This window comes from Rosa chinensis, chromosome 1 (genome assembly GCF_002994745.2).
Source record: "Rosa chinensis cultivar Old Blush chromosome 1, RchiOBHm-V2, whole genome shotgun sequence".
NCBI classification, from domain to species: domain Eukaryota; kingdom Viridiplantae; phylum Streptophyta; class Magnoliopsida; order Rosales; family Rosaceae; genus Rosa; species Rosa chinensis.
This window is the reverse complement of record NC_037088.1, coordinates 68,070,718-68,094,070: the sequence shown is the minus strand read 5'-3', so window position 1 is coordinate 68,094,070 and position 23,353 is coordinate 68,070,718. Positions and strand designations below refer to the sequence as shown.

Genomic DNA, 23,353 nt, shown 5'->3' with positions numbered 1-23,353 from the left:
TCTCTCTCTCTCTCTCTCTCTCTCTCTCTCTCTCTCCTCGACCACAGATTTTCACGCCTTTGGTCTCCGCCTTCGATTCCGGCGACCACCGGCACGACGCTCCCCCCTTCTGATTCCGGCGACCACCGCCTCCGATCTGGTGAGGTTCCAATCAGTCCAAGCTTGCAAAACCTTGAAGACGCCGCCACGCCTGAAGACAACGAAGAAGCTCCCATCGAAGATCCACATTGCCAACAAGCTCGCGTCGCTCTACCAGTGCGTGTAGATGTTCAAGGCCTGCGAGCAAGCTCCGGTCGCGGTCACTAACAAGGCCGACTTCGCCGTCCTCTGAATTTGGTGTTGGTGTGCTTCTGGATCTCATCCTCGGTGTAGATCCGAGCGCTGTCGGCATTTTTCGGTGTTCCGCCATCGAAGTTCCTAGCGTTCTTGTGCTTCCTTGCCTCGGCTTCGTTCTCTAAGTCTCGGATTCGCCTCGGCTCTCCCAAGTAATTCGCATTTTCCATTTCGTTTGAATTTGAATTTGTAGCTGCAAATTGTTTTGAAAACCTCGATTTTAATTGCCTAGTGAAAACTGTGAAGTAAATGATCGTAGGACATCCCAGCTGAGGAAGTGAAAATTGCCTGAATCGATGAGTCTGGGCATGATGGAGACCTGAATGCAAGCACTGGTTCCCAGATGGTTTTGTCTGGTGGACTAGAAAATCAGATGTCGGAAGTTAATGTAGGAGTAAAGACCGGTGAAGATGCATGTCTTGATGCCTGAATATGTTTCTCTAGCAGAGGTTTATGTAAAATCTGAAAATGGGCATAATTTGATTGACATGGCTATTGATTTGGAACGGTATGCTGGAAAGGATGGGAATGTTTCAGATGATAGTAATGTTTCTGGTCCCTCACAACAAGAATGTGCTCTTGTATGATGGGGGGATGGTTTTGTTAGTTTGTATTGTTTTGATTTCTTTTGGTTCTGTTGTGTGGAATTGCTAGATTAACAGTAGCTTATGTTATAGTGGAGTAGTTTTTTAACACATCAATAGTAGTTTTTGTTATAATGGAGTAGTTTTTTTTAACACATTAACCGTAGCTTTTGTTTGAGCATTGCAAGTCTTTGAGATAGCTTTTAGTATTAGTGATAGTAGTTTTTCTTACTGGTGACAGTAGTTTTTTGTGTTGGTGATAGTAGCTTTTGTTGATGGTCAAAGTAGCTTCTGTTACTGGAGTAGCTCTTTAGTATAAGAGTAGCTCGCTGGTGTTGGTGATAGTAGTTTTTATTGTTGGTGACAGTAATTTTTGGTGTTTGTAAGAGTATCTTTTGGTGCTGGTGAGAGTAGCTTTCTGGTATTTGTGAGAGTAGCATTTGTTGTTGGTTAGAGTAGTTTTTGGTGTTGGCAAAAGTAGCTTTTGTTGGTGGGGATAGTAGATTATGGTTTTGGGGAGAAAAGTTTTTTTGGTAACAGTAGCTTTTTTTGTCACAGTAGCTTTTTTTGTCACAGTAGCTTTGGTTGCTGATAATAGTAGCTTTTGTTACCTCGCCGGAAGTTGCCAGTAGCTTTTCTTACTGATGACAGTAGCTTTTGCTACATCACCGGAGGTTGCCGGAAATCTCACCACAGTAGCTTTTGTTGTCAGCGACAGTAGCTTTTGATGTTAGTGACAGTAGCTTTTGTGGTCGCCGGAGGTCGGCCGGAGACTCACCGGAGTTGGCCGGAGACCCGCCGAAGTCTGCCGGAGACCTCGCCGGAGAAGAGAGAGAGGATGATTGTTGACTTTTTACTCTAGTGGCAGTTATGTAAATATGTTGGATTTTTATATCCAAAATTTAACACATTTTTTAATCTAGTGGCCTTATGAGGGAAAAAAAACAGTTGGTGGCCTTATGGCAAAAAAAACATTGAAATATGCACTTATATGTAATTAACCCTAAAAGTAATTGGCATAGGCGTAATGGGCAAAGGAATATATGGTCTGTACAATATCAATAGCAAAAATGTTTAAAGAGCTCGTTTATTCTAAGTAGAGTTATGCATCCTCAACTTTGACATTGTCATTCTTTGTCCGGTCTTACTTTACTAAACAAGAGATCGAGATTTATGTTCATCGATCACATATACTACTTTGTGAAGGCGTCAACTTTTAATTGTTTTTTTTTTTTATCAGATAAACAACTCAAATGCTACAACTAATATTTCGTGAGTCGAACTTACAACCTCTCACTTACGAAAAAGAAACTATACCATCAGACCAAATGGTACTGGGCATTTTAATTGTTTGAATAACTAAAAATCGACGGTTCGTACGTACAAATAACTAATGAACTAGCTACCTAGATTTTTTTTCTTTTCATATGGGAATGGTGAAGAGGTTCTCGATAATTGAAAGGGAGTTTCAAGTTTGGAATTCGTGCGTTGTTATCGATCAAACTTTATCAGCTGACAGCTAGAGTGATAAAAATTAGTCCGCTTGTTGATCTCTTTGATCCATGTTCCGATTCTCTGATTGGTAACCTGTAATATATGTTTACCGTACGTAAACCAATTATTGTAAGCATGACAATATATGGAACAATGCAAAATTAAAATTATCAAATTAAGCATACTGTCTCGATCGATCAGTTTCTGTTAAATTCCGATCCCCTTCTCAAGTACTTTAGACTTATATATAGATGCCAGTACGATGAAATACAACCTGCACCTTCCCTGTCTCTTCATTTCACGCGGATTTGAATTTCTACTATATATTTCATTCGAAGGTCAAGGTACGTTGTCGCATTAATTAATTTAATTTAATTCTTCATCTTACCACCTGATGTGAATGCGTAAATCTATACCATTTAAGTACCCAAAATATTTTTCCAGCTATCTATGCCAAAGGGGCCGGCGGCAAGGAACGACTGTGATCGATATATTTCTGTGAACGCCGAGTTGGCTTCTGGTGCAATTTCGGTCACTGCATGTACATATTGAAGCGCGCGGCTAAACCAAATCCACTCCAACAGTGGTATAAGAGGAGCAAGTATAAAAGTGTCTGGTATTTTATATATTGGCCGGGATGTCTAGAAATGATATGTTCACAAGCGTATACGTACTATCATTTTTGGCTAGCCACAGCCGATTACTCTGTTTCATCTTTTTTTTTTTTTTTGGTTACAATATTACTCAGTTTCATCTTTTTGAAAAGGAGGTTAGGAGCCCATCAAATGTTATTATTGATGGAATTATTATACTGCGAGGAGGACGTGGTGCCTAAACCTCAAGTATGATTACATGCATCTACAGAGAAAACGTCCTCAAGTCTCTTTTCATCTCTGGCTCTCAAGTAAAACTTGACTTTTCTTTTTTTTTCATATCTGTCCTTGTCCATTCTAGATTGGTTTACACCAAAAACGTGGAAAGTCCATTCTTATTCCGGTCCAATCCAATTACGTATTCTAATTTATTTTGATAACCAAGTTATTGGTCACCACACAACCAATTCTTCCACCTTTGATTTTACCAAGTTTGTCACCAACAACCAATTCAATCTAAACATTTATTTCCTAATTTCGATCTTTCATTTGATAACCAAATGTGGTCACCAAATAAATGTTTAGATCGAATTTGGCTATTCCCATGGAAGCCAAATTTGGCTATCAAATGAAAGATGGAAATTAGGAAATAAATGTTTAGATCGAATTGGTTGTGTGGTGACAAACTTGGTTATCAAAATGATTAATAGTCCGTAGATGGAAGCAGGGACGGAGCCACTTGAAGGGCTGTCTGGGCTGTAGCCCAAGGGAAAAATTGGGCTAAAAACTGCCAAGTATGGGTATAGCCCAAAAAAAAAAAAAAATTCATACTTTGCATCTCTGGATTCCCGACTCCTGCAGTCCTGCTCGGCTGCTCCAGTGCTCCTTGAACTCTTAATTCTCATCCCTCAGTGCAGCTGTCCCCATTTTGCTTCCCCTTCCAGAGTTCCAGCCTTCCAGGTTCGATAGTGAGTCCTGCAGTCCGCCAGTCCGCCGAGCCACCTCCTCCGCCACCGAGCCACCTCCACAGCTCCACTGCGAGTCTGCGACTTCCGCAGTTTCAAGGCTTCAATCCAGATGCCAGGTATTGAATTTTTGGTTGATTGATCGTCATTGATGATGGGTTGATAATTGGGAATGTTTTGGATTTTTGGTTGATTGATTCATTGATTGTCAACTGGGCAGGGACGTATTTTTGTTGAATGTTTGATAATTGAATAAATTGATTGTCATTGCTGATGGAGTGATGGGTAATGGGTTGTTGATGAATGATGAATTGATGATGGGTTGATACTTGATAATTGGGAATGGATCTCTGTATCGGGTTGTTGCTGTTACAATGATTAAGGTTGATAATTGGGAATGGGTTGATGAGATTCATTGATATGATGCAGGTTTTGCTGTAGAGACATCAAAAAAAATTTTTGGGCTTCGCCCAAAAAGATTGCCCACCCCATTTTGGAATCCTGGCTACGTCCCTGGATGGAAGTATTGACGCAGTGGTCCTCGACGAATTTGATACTTGCATTGCATCCATGGCAAGCTACTTCCCTCTCATGTCCTTTCCGCTATTCACATGGAAGCGGAGGCTTGTAGGGTAGGTATCCTATTGGCTATTTGTGAAGGTTGGGATGCTTTCGACCTAGAAAGTGATTGCTCACTTGTGGTGTTGGCACTGCAACAGAATGTGAAAAACGATTTGACATAGGGCATATTATCAATGATTGTAAGTCATATTTGACATCTTTTCATTCTTTTCAAATTAGATATGTCTTCCGTGAAGCAAATGGTGTAGCACATAGATTGACTCACCTCACTAGTTTAAGTTATCTTGATGGTTATCTGGGATGTACTCTATGAGGATTTATGTACTGAGACTAGAGGTCAAGATTTTATGTCCCCCTTTATGCACTCTTCTAATCTTAATATAATAAGTCAAATGTGGGGATTAGGCTCCCAGCTTGACTGGGCTCCAAACTTCTTTTCAAAAAAAAGAAGATTAATAGTCCTGTCATTGATTCCTAAATTCTTATTCAAGTCTAAGCACCGAAAATCTACAAGTGCAAGAAATTGAAATAAAGCCTCGTTTGGTTCACGGAAAGGAAAATAATTCATTTATCTTTCTCATGGGAAGAGAAATGAAATTTCCCAAAAACTTTACATTCTATTAATTGTTTGGTAAAATAAAAAAAGTTATCAGGAAAGTTGTTAAAATTTTTATAATTAAAGCAATAAAATAATATGTTGTGAGTAATAAATGCAAGAAAATGAGGGGGAAAAGTAATTCCTTTAGGGTTTTCCATTCTCTCTTAGAGCAACTCTAACAGCTTCCCCATATTTTGATTTTTCTCTATTTTAGGAAAAAATTAGTTTCTTTTACTCCAACAGATTCTCTGTAACTATCCCTACTTTAGGAATAGTGAGAAAGAGAAAATAAAATTCTCTAAATTTACAGCAATTTCTAAAATTTTAAGGAAGAATTATGAAGATTTTAAAGATTACTGTAAAATAAGAAATCTATTGGAGTTGGAAAAGAAAAATTATGGAAAGTTTGACCTCTGTTTCCCTATATATAATACAAAAATTATAGAGAACATGTTGGAGTTGCTCTTATTTTCTCTTTTTTTCAGGAAAATATTTTTTTATCTTTGCGTTCCAAATGCAAGAAATGATAAAATTTAATTTCCTAATTAATTATTTTCCGTGAACCAAACTAGACCTCAATGTAATGAAGACATGTAAAAAGACTGCTAATTATTGCTCCCTGTTTGTTTTAACATTTATGTTAAAAACAAAATGAAGATATTTCGCGATGCTTATTGGATAGGCAAACCGCCTGATTGATCAATGATGAGTTAGTACCCCCTCTGACGACTGTCAAGAATATTCGTTTTAAGTACATCTTAATCAATCATAATTTTTTTCAAACCCTTGCTAGCTAATTGCAAAATAAACGTAATTCGCTCCGAAGTCCTTGATTTGGGAGATTAAATTTTAGTATGTAATTTCTTGGCAACTCAGTATAATCGTGGTAATTTCTATATCTGGTATAATATTCTACTTATATATGCATGGGACAAATCCAATTCAAAGCTAAACTCTGCTAAGTCTTTTTGCCAAAAAAAAAAAAAAAAAAAAAACTCCACAGTCTACAAGAAAAGACAGATTTGTCCTTTGAATTAAGTTCAATGAATTCATTTGGATAATAACAAAAAAGACTCAAAGGTGCCCCAAATTTTCAAAACTGTAGGTACGTAGGCGTAGAGAATGCGCATTTTGCAAGCATCGATCAATCATATGACTAAATAATGTTCCTTATCATTCACGTACATCTAACTAACTCACTCTATATATACCAGCTCCTGATTATACTGGCCGCAACTACTTGAGTTAGCTAGTTAGCAACATACAGCAATAATCATAGAAAAGGCACAAAGCTTCAACCTAGCTAGTGTTGATCAATAGCTGTGTTGTTTTTGGTATGCCACTCGATCAAAGGTGCTGAGCATTGCTAATAAAGCAAAACCACCAAGCCAAGAAGGGACTGGCAGTGTTGATGATCAATAGCTAATTACTAGCAAGCTAATATCTGAATCTTTATACACATCGATCTGCAGATCTCCTGATAAATATTAGCGCATGTTTTGTTGAAGATGAAGATTTCGATTAGCCTGCAACTACTTTTGGGCTTGTTATTGGCTATTAATGGCATCCTCCTCCATTGCCAAGCTTGGCCAGCGCGTTACACTTTTGTGGTATGCATGTATTATGTACTAGCATGCATGCATGTAATTGATTTTCATTATGATCGAGTGCGAACTTGAATTAAGATATATGATCTATTTATACGTAGGTGGAAGAAACTCCATACAAAAGATTGTGTAGCACAAAGAACATCTTGACTGTAAATGGTCAGTTTCCCGGACCGACTTTGTACGCTCGCAAAGGAGACACCGTCATCGTCGATGTCTTTAACAGGGGCAATCGTAACATTACTCTCCACTGGTACGCATTTAATTGATTCTCTCAAGCTTTCGATCATTCATATATGTAGTACGTGTTCAGCCCATATATATATAACAAGCTACTCGATCATGATTAGGCATGGTGTTGACCAACCAAGGAATCCATGGTCGGACGGACCAGAGTATATCACGCAGTGCCCGATTCAACCAGGAGCCAATTTCACCCAAAAAATCATTTTTTCCGAGGAGGAAGGCACTCTTTGGTGGCATGCTCACAGTGAGTGGGATCGAGCCACTGTACATGGTGCAATCATCATATACCCCAACAAGGACAACAATTACCCTTTTGCCAAGCCTCATGCAGAAATCCCGGTCATATTGGGTACGTACGTAATTAATTAATCAAGGATCATTTTAATTATATGTCCATTCTAATCACTTGGTTAGTAAACAACTGAGTTGTACGTTGAAAATTGCAGGAGAGTGGTGGAAGGAAGATATAGGGAAGCTTTATACTCAAACTCTTCAATCCGGAGGGGACCCTAATAATTCCTCCGCTTTCCTCATTAACGGTCAACCCGGCCATCTGTATCCATGCTCTGAATCAGGTAAGCACTCCAACTCAAATCATGCAATCAATAGATTATTGAAACAGAACACAAATTATTTCACTTGTTTCTTAAAACTTAAGATTGACGAGATAACATCACTGTCTGCTGTACGTAGACCGCGTGATGCTAGTTTATTGCTTCATAGAAAACCTCTATATAATCGTTGGATCAATATGTTATTAATTTTGCTGCAATATTCTAGCTCTCAGATTATTTCACCTACTGAGTACTAAACCTGATTTGCGCAGAGACATTCAATCTGATGGTTGATTATGGCAAAACCTACCTACTGAGGCTAATCAATTCCGCTGTGCAAGAGATTATGTTTTTCTCCATCGCCAATCACAAAGTCACAGTTGTAGGGGCAGATGCTAGCTACACCAAGCCTTTCACAACCGATTATGTCACAATCTCACCTGGTCAAACCCTTGACCTTTTGCTCACTGCTAATCAGAAGCCTAACCACTACTACATGGCCGCTAAAGCCTATGTAGGTGGTGTTGGGGTTCCTTATGATAACACCACCACCACAGCCCTACTGCAATACTCAAATCGCGGGTTAAAAAATTACACATACACCCCTTCTCCAACCCCTTCGTTTCCTACTCTTCCTGCCTACAATGACACTAATGCATCGGTTAATTTTTCCGGCAGTCTCAGAAGCTTAGCTGATAATAACCACCCCATTGATGTTCCACTTAAAATTACAACTCACTTGTTTTACACAGTCTCCGTCAACTCGTTTCCCTGCCCGAATAATTCCTGCGCCGGGCCTAATGGGACACGTTTCGCCGCTAGCGTGAACAACATCAGCTTTGTGGACCCTAGCATTGACATACTACAAGCTTACTATTATCATGTCAACGGGGAATTTGGAACTCGCTTTCCAGATTTCCCGCCCTCGCTGTTTAATTTTACGGCGCAGGACTTGCCGCTGTACCTTCAGATTCCGAAACGAGGGACGGAGGTGAAGGTATTGGAGTACAACACCACGGTGGAGCTTGTGCTTCAAGGGACTAATTTGGTGTCGGGGGATGACCATCCAATGCATCTGCATGGTTACAGTTTCTATGTTGTTGGAATGGGGCTTGGGAACTTTGACAAGGATAAGGACCCTTTGAAATATAATCTTGTCGATCCTCCTCTTCGGAACACCGTTATCGTCCCTGTAAATGGGTGGACTACCATTAGATTCAAGGCCAACAACCCTGGTAATTAATTCAGTTGACTTCATTCCCCTAATTACCATATGTTACATGATTATGATGCTGATATCAATTTTTTTATGACTTTTGATGAGTAGGAGTTTGGTTTATGCACTGCCATCTTGATAGGCATATGTCGTGGGGCATGGACGTGACATTCATAGTGAAAAATGGAAAGGGCCCTCAAGCACAAATGTTACCTCCACCACCGGATATGCCACCATGTTAAAGCTACCTGCCTGCTAGCTAGCCCTCCATCTAATATCTGATTCCATGTAATAATGGGGGAAGAAGGATTGTGATCATATTTGTAATAATAGAGAAGAAATTATGCTGAATATATATTACTGTTGTATGTAAATTTTACATTTAAATTTAGATCAAACGGTAGTTGAGCATAATTAACTTGATCAATAAATTGATTATGTGAACACGATTGTAATTTGTGATAAGTATTGGCCTCCTCTTTTATGTTCTAATTAAGAAGTAAGGGCTTGGTATCTAAACTTGTAATTTGTTTCATAATTAAGTTATCTTGGAACTAATTGGCCTTAGTACTAGTTGATTTGTCCCAATGCGTTTACCAACCTACTCAAATAAAGAAATCGAGCTGAAATAACAATGCATTACATATTAAAAGAAAACATATATGAAAAATACATACTAGTTGAATTATTATAGGAACGCAATTGCAACTATTTGAAAAAGTGAAGAGACTAATGATGCATTGGCGGCTACATATGTGCATGTCCTCCTTATCAAGGGGTTCAAATCCAATGAATCTCAACATTCTCAAGGTGACTAGCTTGATTCGATCGTAATCAGATATTAATTGTATATAGGCTATAGCAAGAGGAATGATATTGCAGGTGATCGATGAAGTAGAACATGATTAACATTTATATATAGCCTTGTAGCCAGATTTAGCGGCTTGAGGAGCTTACATTCTAGCAGCATATGATCAACCAATTGGTACGGGGTGGCAGAAGGGATAAATACTATTTGGATACATGGACATCAATGACGTGCCTCCATGCTACAGCTATAACTACATACGTCAAATCATTTTACCCTAAATTGTCACTGGCTACGTCTACTACACATAACACTTTTTATGACGTTTGTTTGTATAATTTGCAAATTAAGAAGAGGTTTCGATCTCTTGTCGATAGTAGTGTTATGTTGCTGAATATTGGACTAGTTATCGGACTAGGAAAGAAAAAACTTAACCATATCCTTCTGTATTTCCAATATTTTGCAGCTAAACTTATGAGTGCCAAAACTAGCCCACACAGTACTGAATTTGCATACGGGCTGGCCTACTAAACCCTTATAGGGCTCCATATATATCTTGGTTTGGTATATGATCTTGATGAACAAGACTATGTAAATTTTTTGTGTTCACAAAAATACAATGACAAACTATTGGAAAAAATAACCAGGGTCAAGGCTAGCTCATGCTCATCAAAATCTAATAATGAAACAGCCAATGACCTGAACTATCCTTCATTTGCTCTTTCTATAAAGGATCAATCTGGAATTCGTCAATGGAGTCTTCCATAGGACTGTCACTAATGTTGGATCGTCGAATTCCACATATAGTGCTAAAGTGGTGGCTCCATCAATCAAGACTCAAAATCAGTGTGAATCCAAGTGTGCTGTCATTCACATCTCTTGGGCAGAAGAAATCGATCTTTTGTTCTCACAGTAAAAGAGCCGGCTGATTGAGAAAGCAAATATAGTCTTTGCGTCTTTGGTGTGGGATGATGGTGCTTTCAAAGTCAGGAGCGCCATCATTGTCTATGTTGCAGTTTAATTAAGAAGTGTGTCATGTATTAAAATGTAAGCGAAAGCAAAAGCTTAATATGTTTGCCAAGAGTTTCTGAAAACGAGAGACCTTCCTTATCAGCCAAGAGTTGAGCATCTTCTCCTGGGACAGCTCTCAGTTGATAGAGGTCAGATTTGTTACCGGCCATCATTATGACAATATTTGAGTTTGCATGGTCTCTGAGTTCGCGGAGCCATGCACCTCGTCACATTGTCAAATGTTTGCCTTTTGGCTACGTCATAGATCAATAGAGCACCAACAGCACCTCTGTAGTAAGCATTGGTAATGGCTCGATCGGTACCTCTCCTGACCTGCCGTGTCCCATATTTGTGCTTTCACTGTCTTCCCCTCTGCCTACATATAAATCTAGACTCTGCATGCAATAAATACCGAGTATCTTAAGATGGAAAGTATACACAAGGTAGATGAGAAGAGGCATATGCTACTATTTATGCAATTAACATTGGTTAATTATTGATTGAGTTTCAACGTTCTTATCTAGCTAGTAAAGGACCTGTTCTATGAAGATAGGGAATTAAGAAAGACTTAACAGATATCATTTTGCATGCAGTTACTGCCTTAAATTTGCATGTCATACATGGTTTCTATCGTTCATCATAAGAGAACACCATACATATAAACGTTGTATCTTGAAGTTAGCTATGGTACGTAGTATCATAATCGGGTACAGTTAATGTAATCTAGGTTCAGATGCTACCACACAAGGTAAGTAAAATACAGAATGCATGGCAGCTGGCAAGGACGTCTTTACTTGAATCATAAAGCTAATCAACTACAAGTTACAACTACCGCCAAGGGACTTTCTTTTCAAATAAAACATCTAATAACCAGCACCACCTAGTTTGGGAAACTTTGCCTGCGTCCACAGTACGTAGAGGGAGATAAAAAAAATCTTCTATCAACCAATCCAAAAGTTCTATTTGTTTGGTTTATCCATCTGCCTTGCATTTAATTTGAGTTGATTTCAATCAATTTGAAATAATAAAAAAGGTGACTTATACGATTCTAATTCCTGGACTGCTCAGCCAAAAATTTGAAGGATTTCCCATAGATCCCAATGGATGTGTCAAATCAACGTGGAGTGTAAAACGATAACAAACGACTGATGAAAGTCATGAAACACTCCTCCAAGGCTCCAACCCATAGGTCATGCATACGTGAATTTGACATCGAGCCTTGCTCTTCAAATTTGACAGCCTCGATCAACTCTCTCTGTTTTATATTTTTTTATTGTTTCTTTCATTCTCCCTCTTTCTTTCTCGCCTCCCTCTCTCTCTCTCTCTCTCTCTCTCTACATCCTACCCAGACCAAAGCAACTACCAGGTTCAAGGTAAAAAGAAAGAAGCGTCATAGAAATTAGGGTTGTTCAAGCATGTTCGTGTTCTCAACGGAGAGGCATTTTATTTCGTTGCAGAGTGATGCAAAGAGAATTAAGCTGCAACTATCTTGGTGAATCCCTCCAACCAAAATTTGAAAAAGAAGGAATGGAAGACATTCCGATGGTTCCCATCAGAATAAGGATCTTGAATCAGTGAAAGCCGCTTTTGGACTGAACACCCTACTTATGATTCTGAAATCTGAACCAATCTTCGTATCTGAACAAACGGTTAATTGCAATCATGAATCCTTCTAGGCGTTGATGGAATGGCATTTTGAGATCTGGAATTCGTGAACGCTTAGAACATAAAGCTGAGAATCATTTTGATTGATCTGGGCTATGATTGATCAATAATTTGGGAAGATTGATCAATGGATAGATGGGTGGGACTTGATTACAGAGAGAGAAAAGAAGGAAGATACTGAAGAGTGTCCATTATAAAAATGAATTATACTGAGAAAAACAAAATAAATAAAATAAAATATATTAAAATAACATACAATGTTGACATATAGGTTAGAGTAAGATTAGGCAAAAATGAAGGTTGTCATGTGACCAGCTAAAAGAAAACTTCATTGGAGATGCTATTACAGCCCAACACACCCTTGTGCTTTAAAGTTTCTCACACTCATCATTGTCTGATCACGCCATTTGGTTCTAGCCTTCTAGGTCTCCTTGAAACGACTGTTCTTAACATAGAACATTCTCTTAATGCCTCTATATATAACTTCTTTTAGACCCACAACTATGACCAAATCCTAAAAACTAATACCATCACACCAATACATAGAAATCTAAACCATATTCCCCATGGACAATGGCCCGTTCGGTATCATTTTGAGAAACTGTTTTTTATTTTACGAATTCAAAAACTTATGTAATTTGCGTTCGGTGCATTAAATTTGAAAAACAGGGAAAACAAATTTTAGGAAATAATTCAGGAACTATGAATAAATATGAGAAATGACTTTTTGACGTTTTCCTTGTTTCATAAAAATGATTTTTTCTCTTTGAAGAAAAAAGAAATAGAGTTTCAGATTGTATAAACTGAGTGCTACAGTTTTTTTATTTTATTTTATTGTTTTTTGTTTTTGTTTGAAATGATAGATATGTTTTTACTTTTTAATATTTCAAATTTTGAAATACTTGTGCCGAACATGTATTTACATCTTAAAAACTTGTAGTTTAATTCCCTATTTTCATTCTACAATCCAGTATTACAAAAATAGTTTCATAAAACGTTACAGGACAATCCAGTATTAAAAACGTTCATATAACCGAACTGTATTGTAAGATTGTTTTCTATTTACAATGGATAAACGTGATCAATCATATACAAACATTGATGTTCAAGCTAGGACATTAAAATGCAGGAAATTGGAAATTTCAACGCTAGAGCAAGTCAGCAAACCAACCTGTAATCTCTAGGTTGCAAATTCAACTCCAATGGTGGACTTGGACTCCAAACAAAACTCATTCCTCGTAAACCTGGAAAGAGAAACAAAACTCATTCCTCGTAAACCTGCAGGAAAGAGTGTTGGACTTTCAATTCCGACACCCGAATCTCCAATCAATACAATCTTGAAGAGGTAATCATATTCGTGATCGACCTTGTACGCCAATATGTTATACTCCTCATACCACCCCAGACCTGCCACTCTGCCAGATCCAATTCACCCATAAATACCAAGAAAACAAAAATGCCATTAACAATCATAAAACAAGAATCAAAAAGCATTTTTGCTGTCAGTAAATTTTCCTAGATAAAAATGGAGAGTGATACAGAAGAAGGGAGACTAACCATAAAATAATGGTGTGCAGGATGGTGATAAAGAATGATTATTGGGATTCGAAAGCTCTGTTTTGTTGGCAATGTTATTGCATTGAACAAATGTGAGGATACGGAGAAGAGAGGAGAGAAGAGAAGAATAAGAAGAAACAGTAAACGGATGAAAATGCACTTAAAACGGCCTTCCACGAACGGAACTCGGAGTGTTTGTGCATGTAAACGACCAACCGGATGACAAGGCCTCACATGAAACAACACGTGGTTATTGGATACGTCATAACACTCATAGCACCAATCAAACCAAAGTGAACCAAAGAACCAAACTGAATCATGCAGTCCTTGGAAAACTACCGTTCGTTCGACTGAGAACCGAACGATCTTGGAAGGACATACGGTTAGATAATTCTAATGAGAGATTTGTCCACAAATGCATTTACACATGATAATCACTCAAGAATCTCATTTTGATCAAAAAAAGAAAAAGAAAAAAAGAATCTCATGATTCTCATATGATATTTTGGTCACACTGTTTTACTCACATTTCAACTTCCTAAAGAATGAGCTCTAAAATCCTAATTCTTATAACCAACCGAGATGGCTCAAATTCCATAAGTTCGGAGTACGTTGGATCGCCAACAAACAAGTCATACTTGATGACATCCCATTCCTTCCCTGCCGAGCCGCCTCTCTTCGCCATTCCAAGTACTTGCTGCTGAATCTGATAGGATATCTTTAGAAGGGCATCCTAAGGCAATGAAGTACTTTTCCCATTTCTACAATGAATGAATGAATGTTGTCGAAAAGGATCCCATTGGAGGCCATTTCATAGGCCAATATTGGAGCTTCAGTCTCTAGACAGCAGCCCAACAAGTTGACCACATTTTGATGGTTGGTTTTGGGTAAGGGTGATCGATAATATATCTCATTCATAAAACGGTCGACTCCACCCCCTTCTGGAATCTGGACCAAAAATGTGACTCTTCTTATGATGTATAGTCAAGGTCCATTTCTAGCTCCTGGGATGTAAAAATGGTTATGCATCCTCCTGTCGAAGCACTAATATGCTGCTCGATCTAACAATAACCCTCCATTTTTCTGGAAGAACTCGATCGGATTTGAGCTTAACTGACTTTTGTTTCTTCACAGTACTGGAATAGATTCCAGTGATTAAAAGAGATAGTCTTGCTGAGTGAAGAATCCTCAAGGTTTCTTTACGTGTTCTCGTGGTGTTAGACAAGGAGATCCCCTTTCTCCACTTTTATTCTGTCTTGCTGAGGAGGCTCTTAGCCGGGGCCTTCACTTACTTCTCCAAACCCGTCAATTGAAGCCAATATCTTTTCCCAGGAAATGCACTGCACCGTCTCATGTGTTATATGCAGATGACCTCATGGTGTTTTGTCGTGGGGACAAAAACTCTCTTAAACGGCTGCGTGGGTTTTTTGACCGTTATAGTGCAGCTTCAGGGCAATTCATTAATGCGGAGAAAAGCACTTTCTATCTTGGAGCTAGGTCTCGTCACAGGAAAGGTACAGTAGTTCAACGTATATTGGGTTTTCATGCAGGGCGCCCACCTTTTATTTATCTGGGAGTTCCTATTTTTTGTGGAAAACCCCGCAGCTGCCTTCTCCAAGTTATTGCCGATAGAGCTAAGTCAAGGTTAATGGGTTGGCAGGGGAGGCTTCTTTCTATGGCTGGACGCACTCAACTTGTGCAATCTGTTTTTCAAAGTATGCTTCTTCATAGCTTTTCAGTGTATCATTGGCCTGCATACCTTGTGAAGAAGTTATCTACATGGGCGCGTAATTTTATATGGTCTGGAAATATTGAGACTCGGAAAATTGTCACTGTTACTTGGACTCAAGTTTGTGCTCCGAAAAAAGAGGGCGGGGTGGGTATTCGTGACCTGGCAACTCTTAATTCGGCAGCTGTTTTAAGGTTTGCATGGAACTCTTTCACCTCTTTGAACCAATGGGGTGATTATATGCGAACTCGTTATCCTATTTTATCTAGTTCCAAAGTGAGCTACCGCAAATCCTCAATCTGGCCAGGTTTCCGCTCTATTGCTCTTCATATCACCCACAATTGTCGTTGGATTATTGGAGATGGTCGTTCAGTGTCATTTTGGAAAGATAAATGGCTTCAAGATCCAATTTTGGAAATGTTGGGTTTATTCGACTGGTCAGGATTCAGTGATCTACGTGTGGCTGATTTCATCTCTGATCATTCTTGGCAGTTTCCCTCTTTTTTCCTAGATACCTTTCCAGACTTGTACAGGAAAATTTCTGATATCTGTCTCCCTTTAGACACTGAACCTGATATGCTCATTTGGGAGTCTACAGCCTCTGGAGAGTTATCCTTCACTGATTCTTATAACTTGCTTAGACGACACTTTATTTTGAGAGACTGGGCTTCTACTATTTGGCATTCTTTCATTCCTCCACGATTTTCTTTCTTGGCTTGGAGGATTCTCTTAGATCGCTTGCCCACTGATGATCGGCTGAAAAGAGGTGGGATTCCGATTGTGTCCATCTGCCAATTATGCAACAGTTCGGCAGAGTCAGCTTTACACTTATTTTTACACTGCCCTTTCTCCCAACATCTTTGGGGATGGCTGGCAACTCAGTTTGGAACCTCATTTCCTGCTTATGACTCTCTGTTGGATTTTTGGGTTGGCTTTTGTCACAAGGGTTTTTCCCCTCAGCTTTATAATTTGTGGTTGGCAGCTGGTTTGCTTACTTTCATGGAAATTTGGAAGGCGCGAAATAGACTCAGGTTTGATAATCGTTCCCCTACTTTCTCTACACTGTGTTGTTCAATTATGGCATATATGGATTCGGCAATTCGGTTCTCTTGTTCCTGGTTACTATAAAGGCGTCCTGGATTCCCGCCTTCTTTCTTCCCTTGGGGTGTGCCCCAAGCCTCGTAAAGCGCCCAAGATTCAACGCGTCCTATGGCATCCCCCCCTCCCTCCTTGGGTTAAAGTTAACACTGATGGTCTGGCGAAAGGTAATCCTGGTCCTGCAGCTTGTGGAGGAGTTTTTCGCGATGCTTCTGGGGTTTATTTAGGGAGTTTTTGCCAACCTCTGGGTTGCAATTCTTCCTTTTATGCTGAACTTTATGCTGTTATTGTGTCTATTGAAGTTGCTTTCACTAGAGGTTGGACTACTCTGTGGTTGGAAAGTGATTCTACTAGTGTTTTAGCATCTCTCTCCTCCAACTCTTTCTCTCCTCCATGGGACTTGAGAGTTAGATGGCAAAACTGCTTAAAGAACATTCAGCAAATGCAATTTCGTAGAACTCATATTTTTAGGGAAGGGAATGCAGCTGCAGATAAGATGGCAAACTTAGGTGTTTCAAAACACTCATTTACCTGGTATCCTAGCCCTCCTGCAGAGCTTCACAGGTACTTGCAGGCGGATTTTTTGGGACTCCCAAGTTATCGCTTCACAGGTTGCTGAGATGATTATGTTCGTCTGCCTTTCTTGCCCGCTCATTCTCAGAGGCTTTTATTCCCAGGAGGTCGTGCGCAAAGTTAGCTTCATATGCATCTACATGCAGGCGCAACCACAATTCTGGCATTTTTCGTGTGTCCAGTTTTCACTTATGTGGCTGGTTTTTTCTTTTTGTAGATTTGTTCATGAGGGGGAAGTTTCCCTCTCTTTTATTTCGTTGTTAATTTTGCTTTATCTCTTGGACGATGTATTTTTCTTCTTTATTTTAATAAATTGAGTTGGGGGACGGGCGGTGGGTTCCCAGAGTGGGGCAGACCCTTCACCTTCGGGTTTGAGGGTGGGACTTGTGCCCTACATTGTCTGTCTCCGAGGAACTAATATCGCCTAATCCCTTTCTCCTTAAAAAAAAAAAAAAAAAAAAAAAGGAATAGATTCCAGTGATCCCATACACAAGAAATTAGCAACAAAAGCCAAGACCTGCAAGGTACGTACGTTGCATTAATTTGGTTATACTAGAAAATGTCCACACACCCGATCGGGTGTGAGAGTAGTGGGGAGTTATAATTCTGAGAGTGGAGAGTTTGAAATAGTTTTTTTTTTTTATGTTAAAATATAATCCATGATATTTTAATATTTGAGGGTTATAAAGGTAAAAAAAATCAATTTTGGCTAACAACACCTCTTCTCTTAATAATAGTATAGATATACACCTTTCCTAAATATGAAAAGAGTAGCTGCCTAGTAATTATTGTTCAGACGAAAATTCAGTAATGAGCAATGACTAGTGAGTTATGTAAAGTCAGGCAGGGGAGTGCCTAGCAACATAGCTAGAGTGAAATTTGCCCAAAAATCTTTGATGTTTGGAATGTAACCTCTGCCCTTATTCATGTGTTTTTCCAATCTTTTATGTATCAACTTCACGAACCTTAGATCCAAGGGATTCCTTCTCTGAACTAGAATTCAAGGTTGGCCATACCATCACCATGGATGTAGTAAGTCGAGCTGATACTGGTGTCACACTGCTGCTGTTTCTTACCATATATGGACTTAGAAAGGACGAGGCTGGACTTGGATGGTGCACCACCTAATTCAAAAGGGTAGGGACACTACTAGAATAATGGGCAATAGCCACATACACCATTGGTGACATATTTGGGCAAAGGCCACACATGTACGTGTCTATCATCCATTGCCACGATGCAGCCACTTTCTTTCATGTCAGTGCCCTGTAGAGGGGTTGCTTTCTCCTTAATTGTCTCATTTTGTTGTGTGTGGCTTCTTCTGACATGGTGGGGACCATGGGTAGGAATCAGAGTTTCGATTGCTTCTATTTTTTTTTTTTTTTTGGTCAACGATCGCGTCTATTCATGGTCCAGTACTGAGTCCTCAGTCCTCTTGCTTCTTTGTAGTTCCGAAATTGAAATTGATTAGATTCTTGATATTATTCATTTTATCTCATCTTTCTGGGGATGGATGGCTTAATCAAGTTGGTGAGTACAAGGGAAAGCAAGAAGAGCAGCTTCAATTTGCAATTGATTTGGCCGAAATCTGAAAGCAGAGGCAATCCATGTTTAAAGCTTGAATCTTTTGAGTGTCAAAGTCCATAATTGAAGTTAGTGTTGAAGAAACAAACAAGGAACAGAACCAAACTATACCAGGATCTCAATGATGATCTTCTTGGGTTTAATCGCTGCCATGGTTTCAGCCTCCTACTCAGTGCTGAAATTGGGGATCTTGGATTAGAGATGATAGGCACAGAGTCACAGACCCATACAAAATTCAATGGGGATCTTGGATTAGAGATGATAGGCACAAAGTCACAGACCCATACAAAATTCAATCAAAAAGCCATAGACAACAAAAATCATCCAATTTTTCTCCCACATCTATCGAATGAGCCTTCAAAGAAAATTAAAATAATAAAAACCAAAATGGTACCTGTTTGTGTTATCCACAGGAGCTTCATCCCAGGTCTTAGGTTCAAGCACGACGAACGAGTTGTAATGGCTTATGGCTTTTTCATCCCAGGTGATTCGCAACCTCGCTCTCCACGAACACAGTCTGAAATCTCTTCAATCTCTGCAACCCCTTAATGTAAAGAAAAACCACAATCGCATCAGAAATCACAACCCCTACTTCGAAAATAGAAATTAGGTGAAATTGATAGACCAGAGTTGAATAGATTGGGGATCTAGTCCCTACAATTCAGACTGTCCAGGGTAATCGATCATGGTGAATTTGGAGCAGTAAGACCAGATAGAGAGAGGTAGAGAGAGACCAGAAAAAGAGATAAGTTTTTTTTTTTTTCTGAGAAGAAGATGAAAGAGAGAGAGAGTCTGAGATTCAAATTAAAGGTGTGGAGCACAATTTATGATGTGATCGAAGAGGAAGAGGAAAGGATAAAATATTCCATAAAATTAGCTTTCACAGAAAAGAAAAGTTAAACAAGTATTATATATTAGTTTGAATATAAATAAATAAATAAATAATATTTATTTAATCAACCTCCCACGCTTTGTGCTTATAAGTGGAGGATATAGACCAATATACAGTGGGTATGAGCTCCATATCCTCAGTTTTACAAATTTGTGGCAATACATGTGTGGCCTTTGCCCACATTTGTAGTAGTGGGAACTGTGAGCTTGAGATTTCCAGATTCCCTTTGGTTTATGTACGTGGCTTCTAATGCAATTACTGTAAACAAAAACAACATAGAACTTAAGGTAAACCGAGAGACAATGTCGCGCAAGATATGCTCTAGTACCACAATTACAATCTCCATTAATTTATCTTTCTTTAACATATTCTAACTCGATCTACTTGTAAGTTGTAACATACTTGGGAATAGATCTCTGGTTTATATAATGTCAGTATGACAAAATACAACCTGATCCTTCCCCCATTCTTCATATTACGCGGGGTGTTGAATCCTTACTAACTACAATGTCAGTATGACAAAATATTTATTGTTAGTATATTTAAGGTCTTCATCTTACCACCTGATTTGGCACGCAACTGTTTTTCACGAAGTATATTTGTAGTTCTATTCAATTTGACTTGGTTAAACTTCCAATGGTTTTGGGGCTAACTTCAGCATGTTCTATATATGGAAAGTTTCATACCTTAATCAGTGGATGCAAGCCTGCAAACTGCTTTGCATGTCAGTTCAAAATCTCTGTCATGTACTCATGTACATCGTAGTTTTCTTCGAAGGCGAATCAAATTTTATAAAACAACTTCATGGAACATGGGATGCTTGAGTGATATATTCAAGAAACTTGACGAAGTGGTGTTAGCTCAGTGGTTAGAGCACCCACTACTTAAGATCCGATCTAGATCCTGCGTTCGAGTCACCATGGGGGCAGGAGTGAAATTCTTTGTTCCTCTTTGAAAAAAAGAAAGAAAAAAAAAAGTGATATTTGTTAAATCTACATGATGCAACAACCAACACATCAAACAAGATCATATCATACAACACATATATGCAATATCAATTAAACCAGCTGCACAACATCCACACAGAAACTGCATAATAGCTTTCCTAGTGGAACTAGGACTCCACCTGGATCATTGACGCTCTGGATCCCTGCAGAAACAACTTGACCAAGGTTAGACATCTTGAGCAACTGGAACCGAGAATGAATAGCAGTAGAACTAGAGCAGAAAGCCTTCTGTATGTCAACACCAAAAGCTTCAGAATGGGGCTGAACGATATGCTTAACAACGGTGATGAATACAGGGACTTTGCTACCTATTTATATTGATCAATAAACCTGAGCTGGACTCATCCCATAAGGAGTCCAATACTTGCTTCATGTTTATCTTGATAGGAGACTTAGAATTTATCACAAACACTTAATGTAATTCAGGTTGATTACAAATGAGTTCCCTACTTCTACTAGGAGATATACACCCACGTAGATAACTGGAATTAGAGTTATATTCATGTACTCCTTGTTATTTACATAGGATTAAATCAACCGGTTTTATCTCAATGTGATTAAGATAATGTTAAGTCCACGTATTCTAACAATATTCATTCAAGAAACCTAGCATGACAACAGATTTCAAAAAACACAAAGTATATAACTAACTGAGCTATGTGACATCCAGGGTGAGTAATTTAGAGATTTTCATTCTCATGTAATGGTTGTTAATAATTTAGTATGAACTAGGTAGACTCTTCATATAGCAATTTTAACTCCTTGGCCACTTCTTCCATTGCAGGCCTTTCTGCACTACTCAACTTGAGGCATCTCTTTGCAAGCTCTGCAACTGCTCTGACTTGTTCTCTGTTTCCTTCATTTACAACTGATTGTGGCGCAAGAATCAGAGATATACAATTTTGTTCCATGGACAATACGAAATGTGAAGTCATGATTCTTTGACTTTCAGGTCTTTTAAAGCATACCGACATCTCCCCAGTTAAAATTTCCAACAAAACGACTCCAAAGCTATACACATCACTTTTATCTGTCAATTGGCCTGTAACAAGATACTCTGGGTCCAAATAACCAAGTGTCCTCTGCACCAATGTGCTTATATGGGGTTCATTACTGGGGACTAACTTCAAAGGTCTAAATTACCAGTGACTTTGGCCATGAAACAATCCGTCAATAATATTTTGGAAGACTTGACATTTCCATGAATCACTGGTTGCGAGTGATCTGCTGTAGAAGAAGAATGTAGGTGTGCAAGAGCAGCTGCAGATTCTGAGGCTATCTTTTAAAGGGTATCCCATGGCAATGACTTTTCCCGCTAGTATGATGAATGTGGTCAAAAAGTGTTCCATTGGAAGCAAGTTCATAAACCAAAAGGGGAGCTTCAGTCTAAACAGCAGCCAAACAACTTGACCAAATTTCGATGGCCAATTTTGGTAAGAGCGATAATATCATTCATAAAATGCTCCACTTGGGGCTCCTCCACTAAAAATCCTTTGTCATAGACAGTACTTCCGCCGTCTCCTCCTGGACCAAAGAAGTGTTTCTTTTTGTAAAATTCAGTAGCCATCTGTAGTTCCTCGGCTGTACATATCATTGTGCTTCCATATTGTGAAGCATCAATATGTTGCTTTAACAATAACCGTCCATTTTTCTTGAAGAATTCGGATTTGAGCATAACAGAGTTTTGCTTCTTAATACTGTTAACAATCCCAGTGAACCCAAAAACTAGAAATGAGCAACAGATGCAAAGACCTGCACGGTTACACGCAAGCATCTCTTTTAATACAGAAGTTACATTTACACTGATACGTAAATGATAATTACATATTAGGCTAGAGTAGGGTGCTACACTACATACCTAGCTAGAGTAAGCTTTACACGGTGTGAGATCCAAACTTTACCATCTTTCCTTGGTTGGTACTCCAATTCCCGTTTTGTGCGAGCAAACACGGCAAAGGGCACCGGTTGTATGTATGTGACAAATGATTTCGAGTTGAATGATGGTTGCTTCAACTGCTCAAAACTTGTTACTTTAAAGATAACTCCTTCCGGAATATCACCATCACGAGAAGTCCCAACTGGACAAGAACTGTAATAATGTACCGTTGTATGAGCTGAACGGATACTGTCACTACCTTGTTTCACAAGGAAATTAAGGATTAGTTAAATCTAACTATATTACATTGCAAGAGTACTTTTAGCACTTGCTAATGATTTTACTTTAAATACTTCCAAAGGCAAACCCATCACTAGGTAAGAAATGAATTGATAGCGAGCTTAGCTTAGCTTACCTTGGTGTCCAGGAGGAAAAGAATCAAGATAATAATGGGTACCGCCATGCCAGTGTAAAGATAAGCACCTCTATTACCACTGGATTGTTTGTAACAAAACCCAATCGGAAGTTCGACAACGCATGTTAACCAAGTCAGCTAATGCAATTTAATCTAAGCGGGCTGTTATTTGTATATCCCCGTGAGTAAGTCACATCTATACATGTAAATACACAACATCTTTTTCCAATATGCCAACACAGCTGCAAGGAACCGTGACGTCTGTGAACTCCGAGTTAGCTTCTAGTGCATTTTTTTATCATAGTCAACCAAAGCCATATGGTCCATATTGAAGCCGCTAAGCTGTACCTACTCCAAGAGTAATGC

The 23,353-nt window shown here is 38.9% G+C and overlaps 1 protein-coding gene and 3 long non-coding RNA genes across 4 annotated transcripts; 2 read left to right on the top strand and 2 right to left on the bottom strand.

The window, feature by feature from the left end:
- The first annotated feature begins 3,705 nt into the window (after window positions 1–3,705).
- Window positions 3,706–4,406, top strand: LOC121051052. Its single transcript, XR_005804943.1, has 2 exons — window positions 3,706–4,088; window positions 4,190–4,406. It is a non-coding gene; the product is annotated as an uncharacterized LOC121051052 (long non-coding RNA).
- A 1,984-nt stretch (window positions 4,407–6,390) lies between these two features.
- On the top strand, window positions 6,391–9,125 carry LOC112185407 (laccase-15). Its single transcript, XM_024323654.2, has 6 exons — window positions 6,391–6,759; window positions 6,858–7,009; window positions 7,107–7,351; window positions 7,449–7,577; window positions 7,829–8,791; window positions 8,884–9,125. Exons 1-6 carry the CDS (start codon window positions 6,658–6,660, stop codon window positions 9,012–9,014), a joined length of 1,722 nt encoding a protein of 573 aa, XP_024179422.1. The 5' UTR covers window positions 6,391–6,657; the 3' UTR covers window positions 9,015–9,125.
- An 897-nt stretch (window positions 9,126–10,022) lies between these two features.
- Window positions 10,023–13,978, bottom strand: LOC121051760. The gene is made up of 4 exons (XR_005806842.1): window positions 13,814–13,978; window positions 13,428–13,671; window positions 10,683–10,986; window positions 10,023–10,585 (listed from the first exon to the last, which is right to left on the bottom strand). It is a non-coding gene; the product is annotated as an uncharacterized LOC121051760 (long non-coding RNA).
- Window positions 13,979–18,573: 4,595 nt separating this feature from the next.
- Window positions 18,574–19,896, bottom strand: LOC112183018. Its single transcript, XR_005804566.1, has 4 exons — window positions 19,456–19,896; window positions 19,192–19,341; window positions 18,909–18,972; window positions 18,574–18,801 (listed from the first exon to the last, which is right to left on the bottom strand). It is a non-coding gene; the product is annotated as an uncharacterized LOC112183018 (long non-coding RNA).
- Window positions 19,897–23,353: the final 3,457 nt, after the last annotated feature.

Coding starts and splice junctions, on each gene's coding strand:
- LOC112185407 (XM_024323654.2), top strand. CDS start 6,658: ATGAAGATTTCGATTAGCCTGCAACTACTTTTGGGCTTGTTATTGGCT. Junction 6,760..6,857: donor CAGCGCGTTACACTTTTGTG/GTATGCATGTAT, acceptor ATTTATACGTAG/GTGGAAGAAACTCCATACAA. Junction 7,578..7,828: donor GTATCCATGCTCTGAATCAG/GTAAGCACTCCA, acceptor TGATTTGCGCAG/AGACATTCAATCTGATGGTT.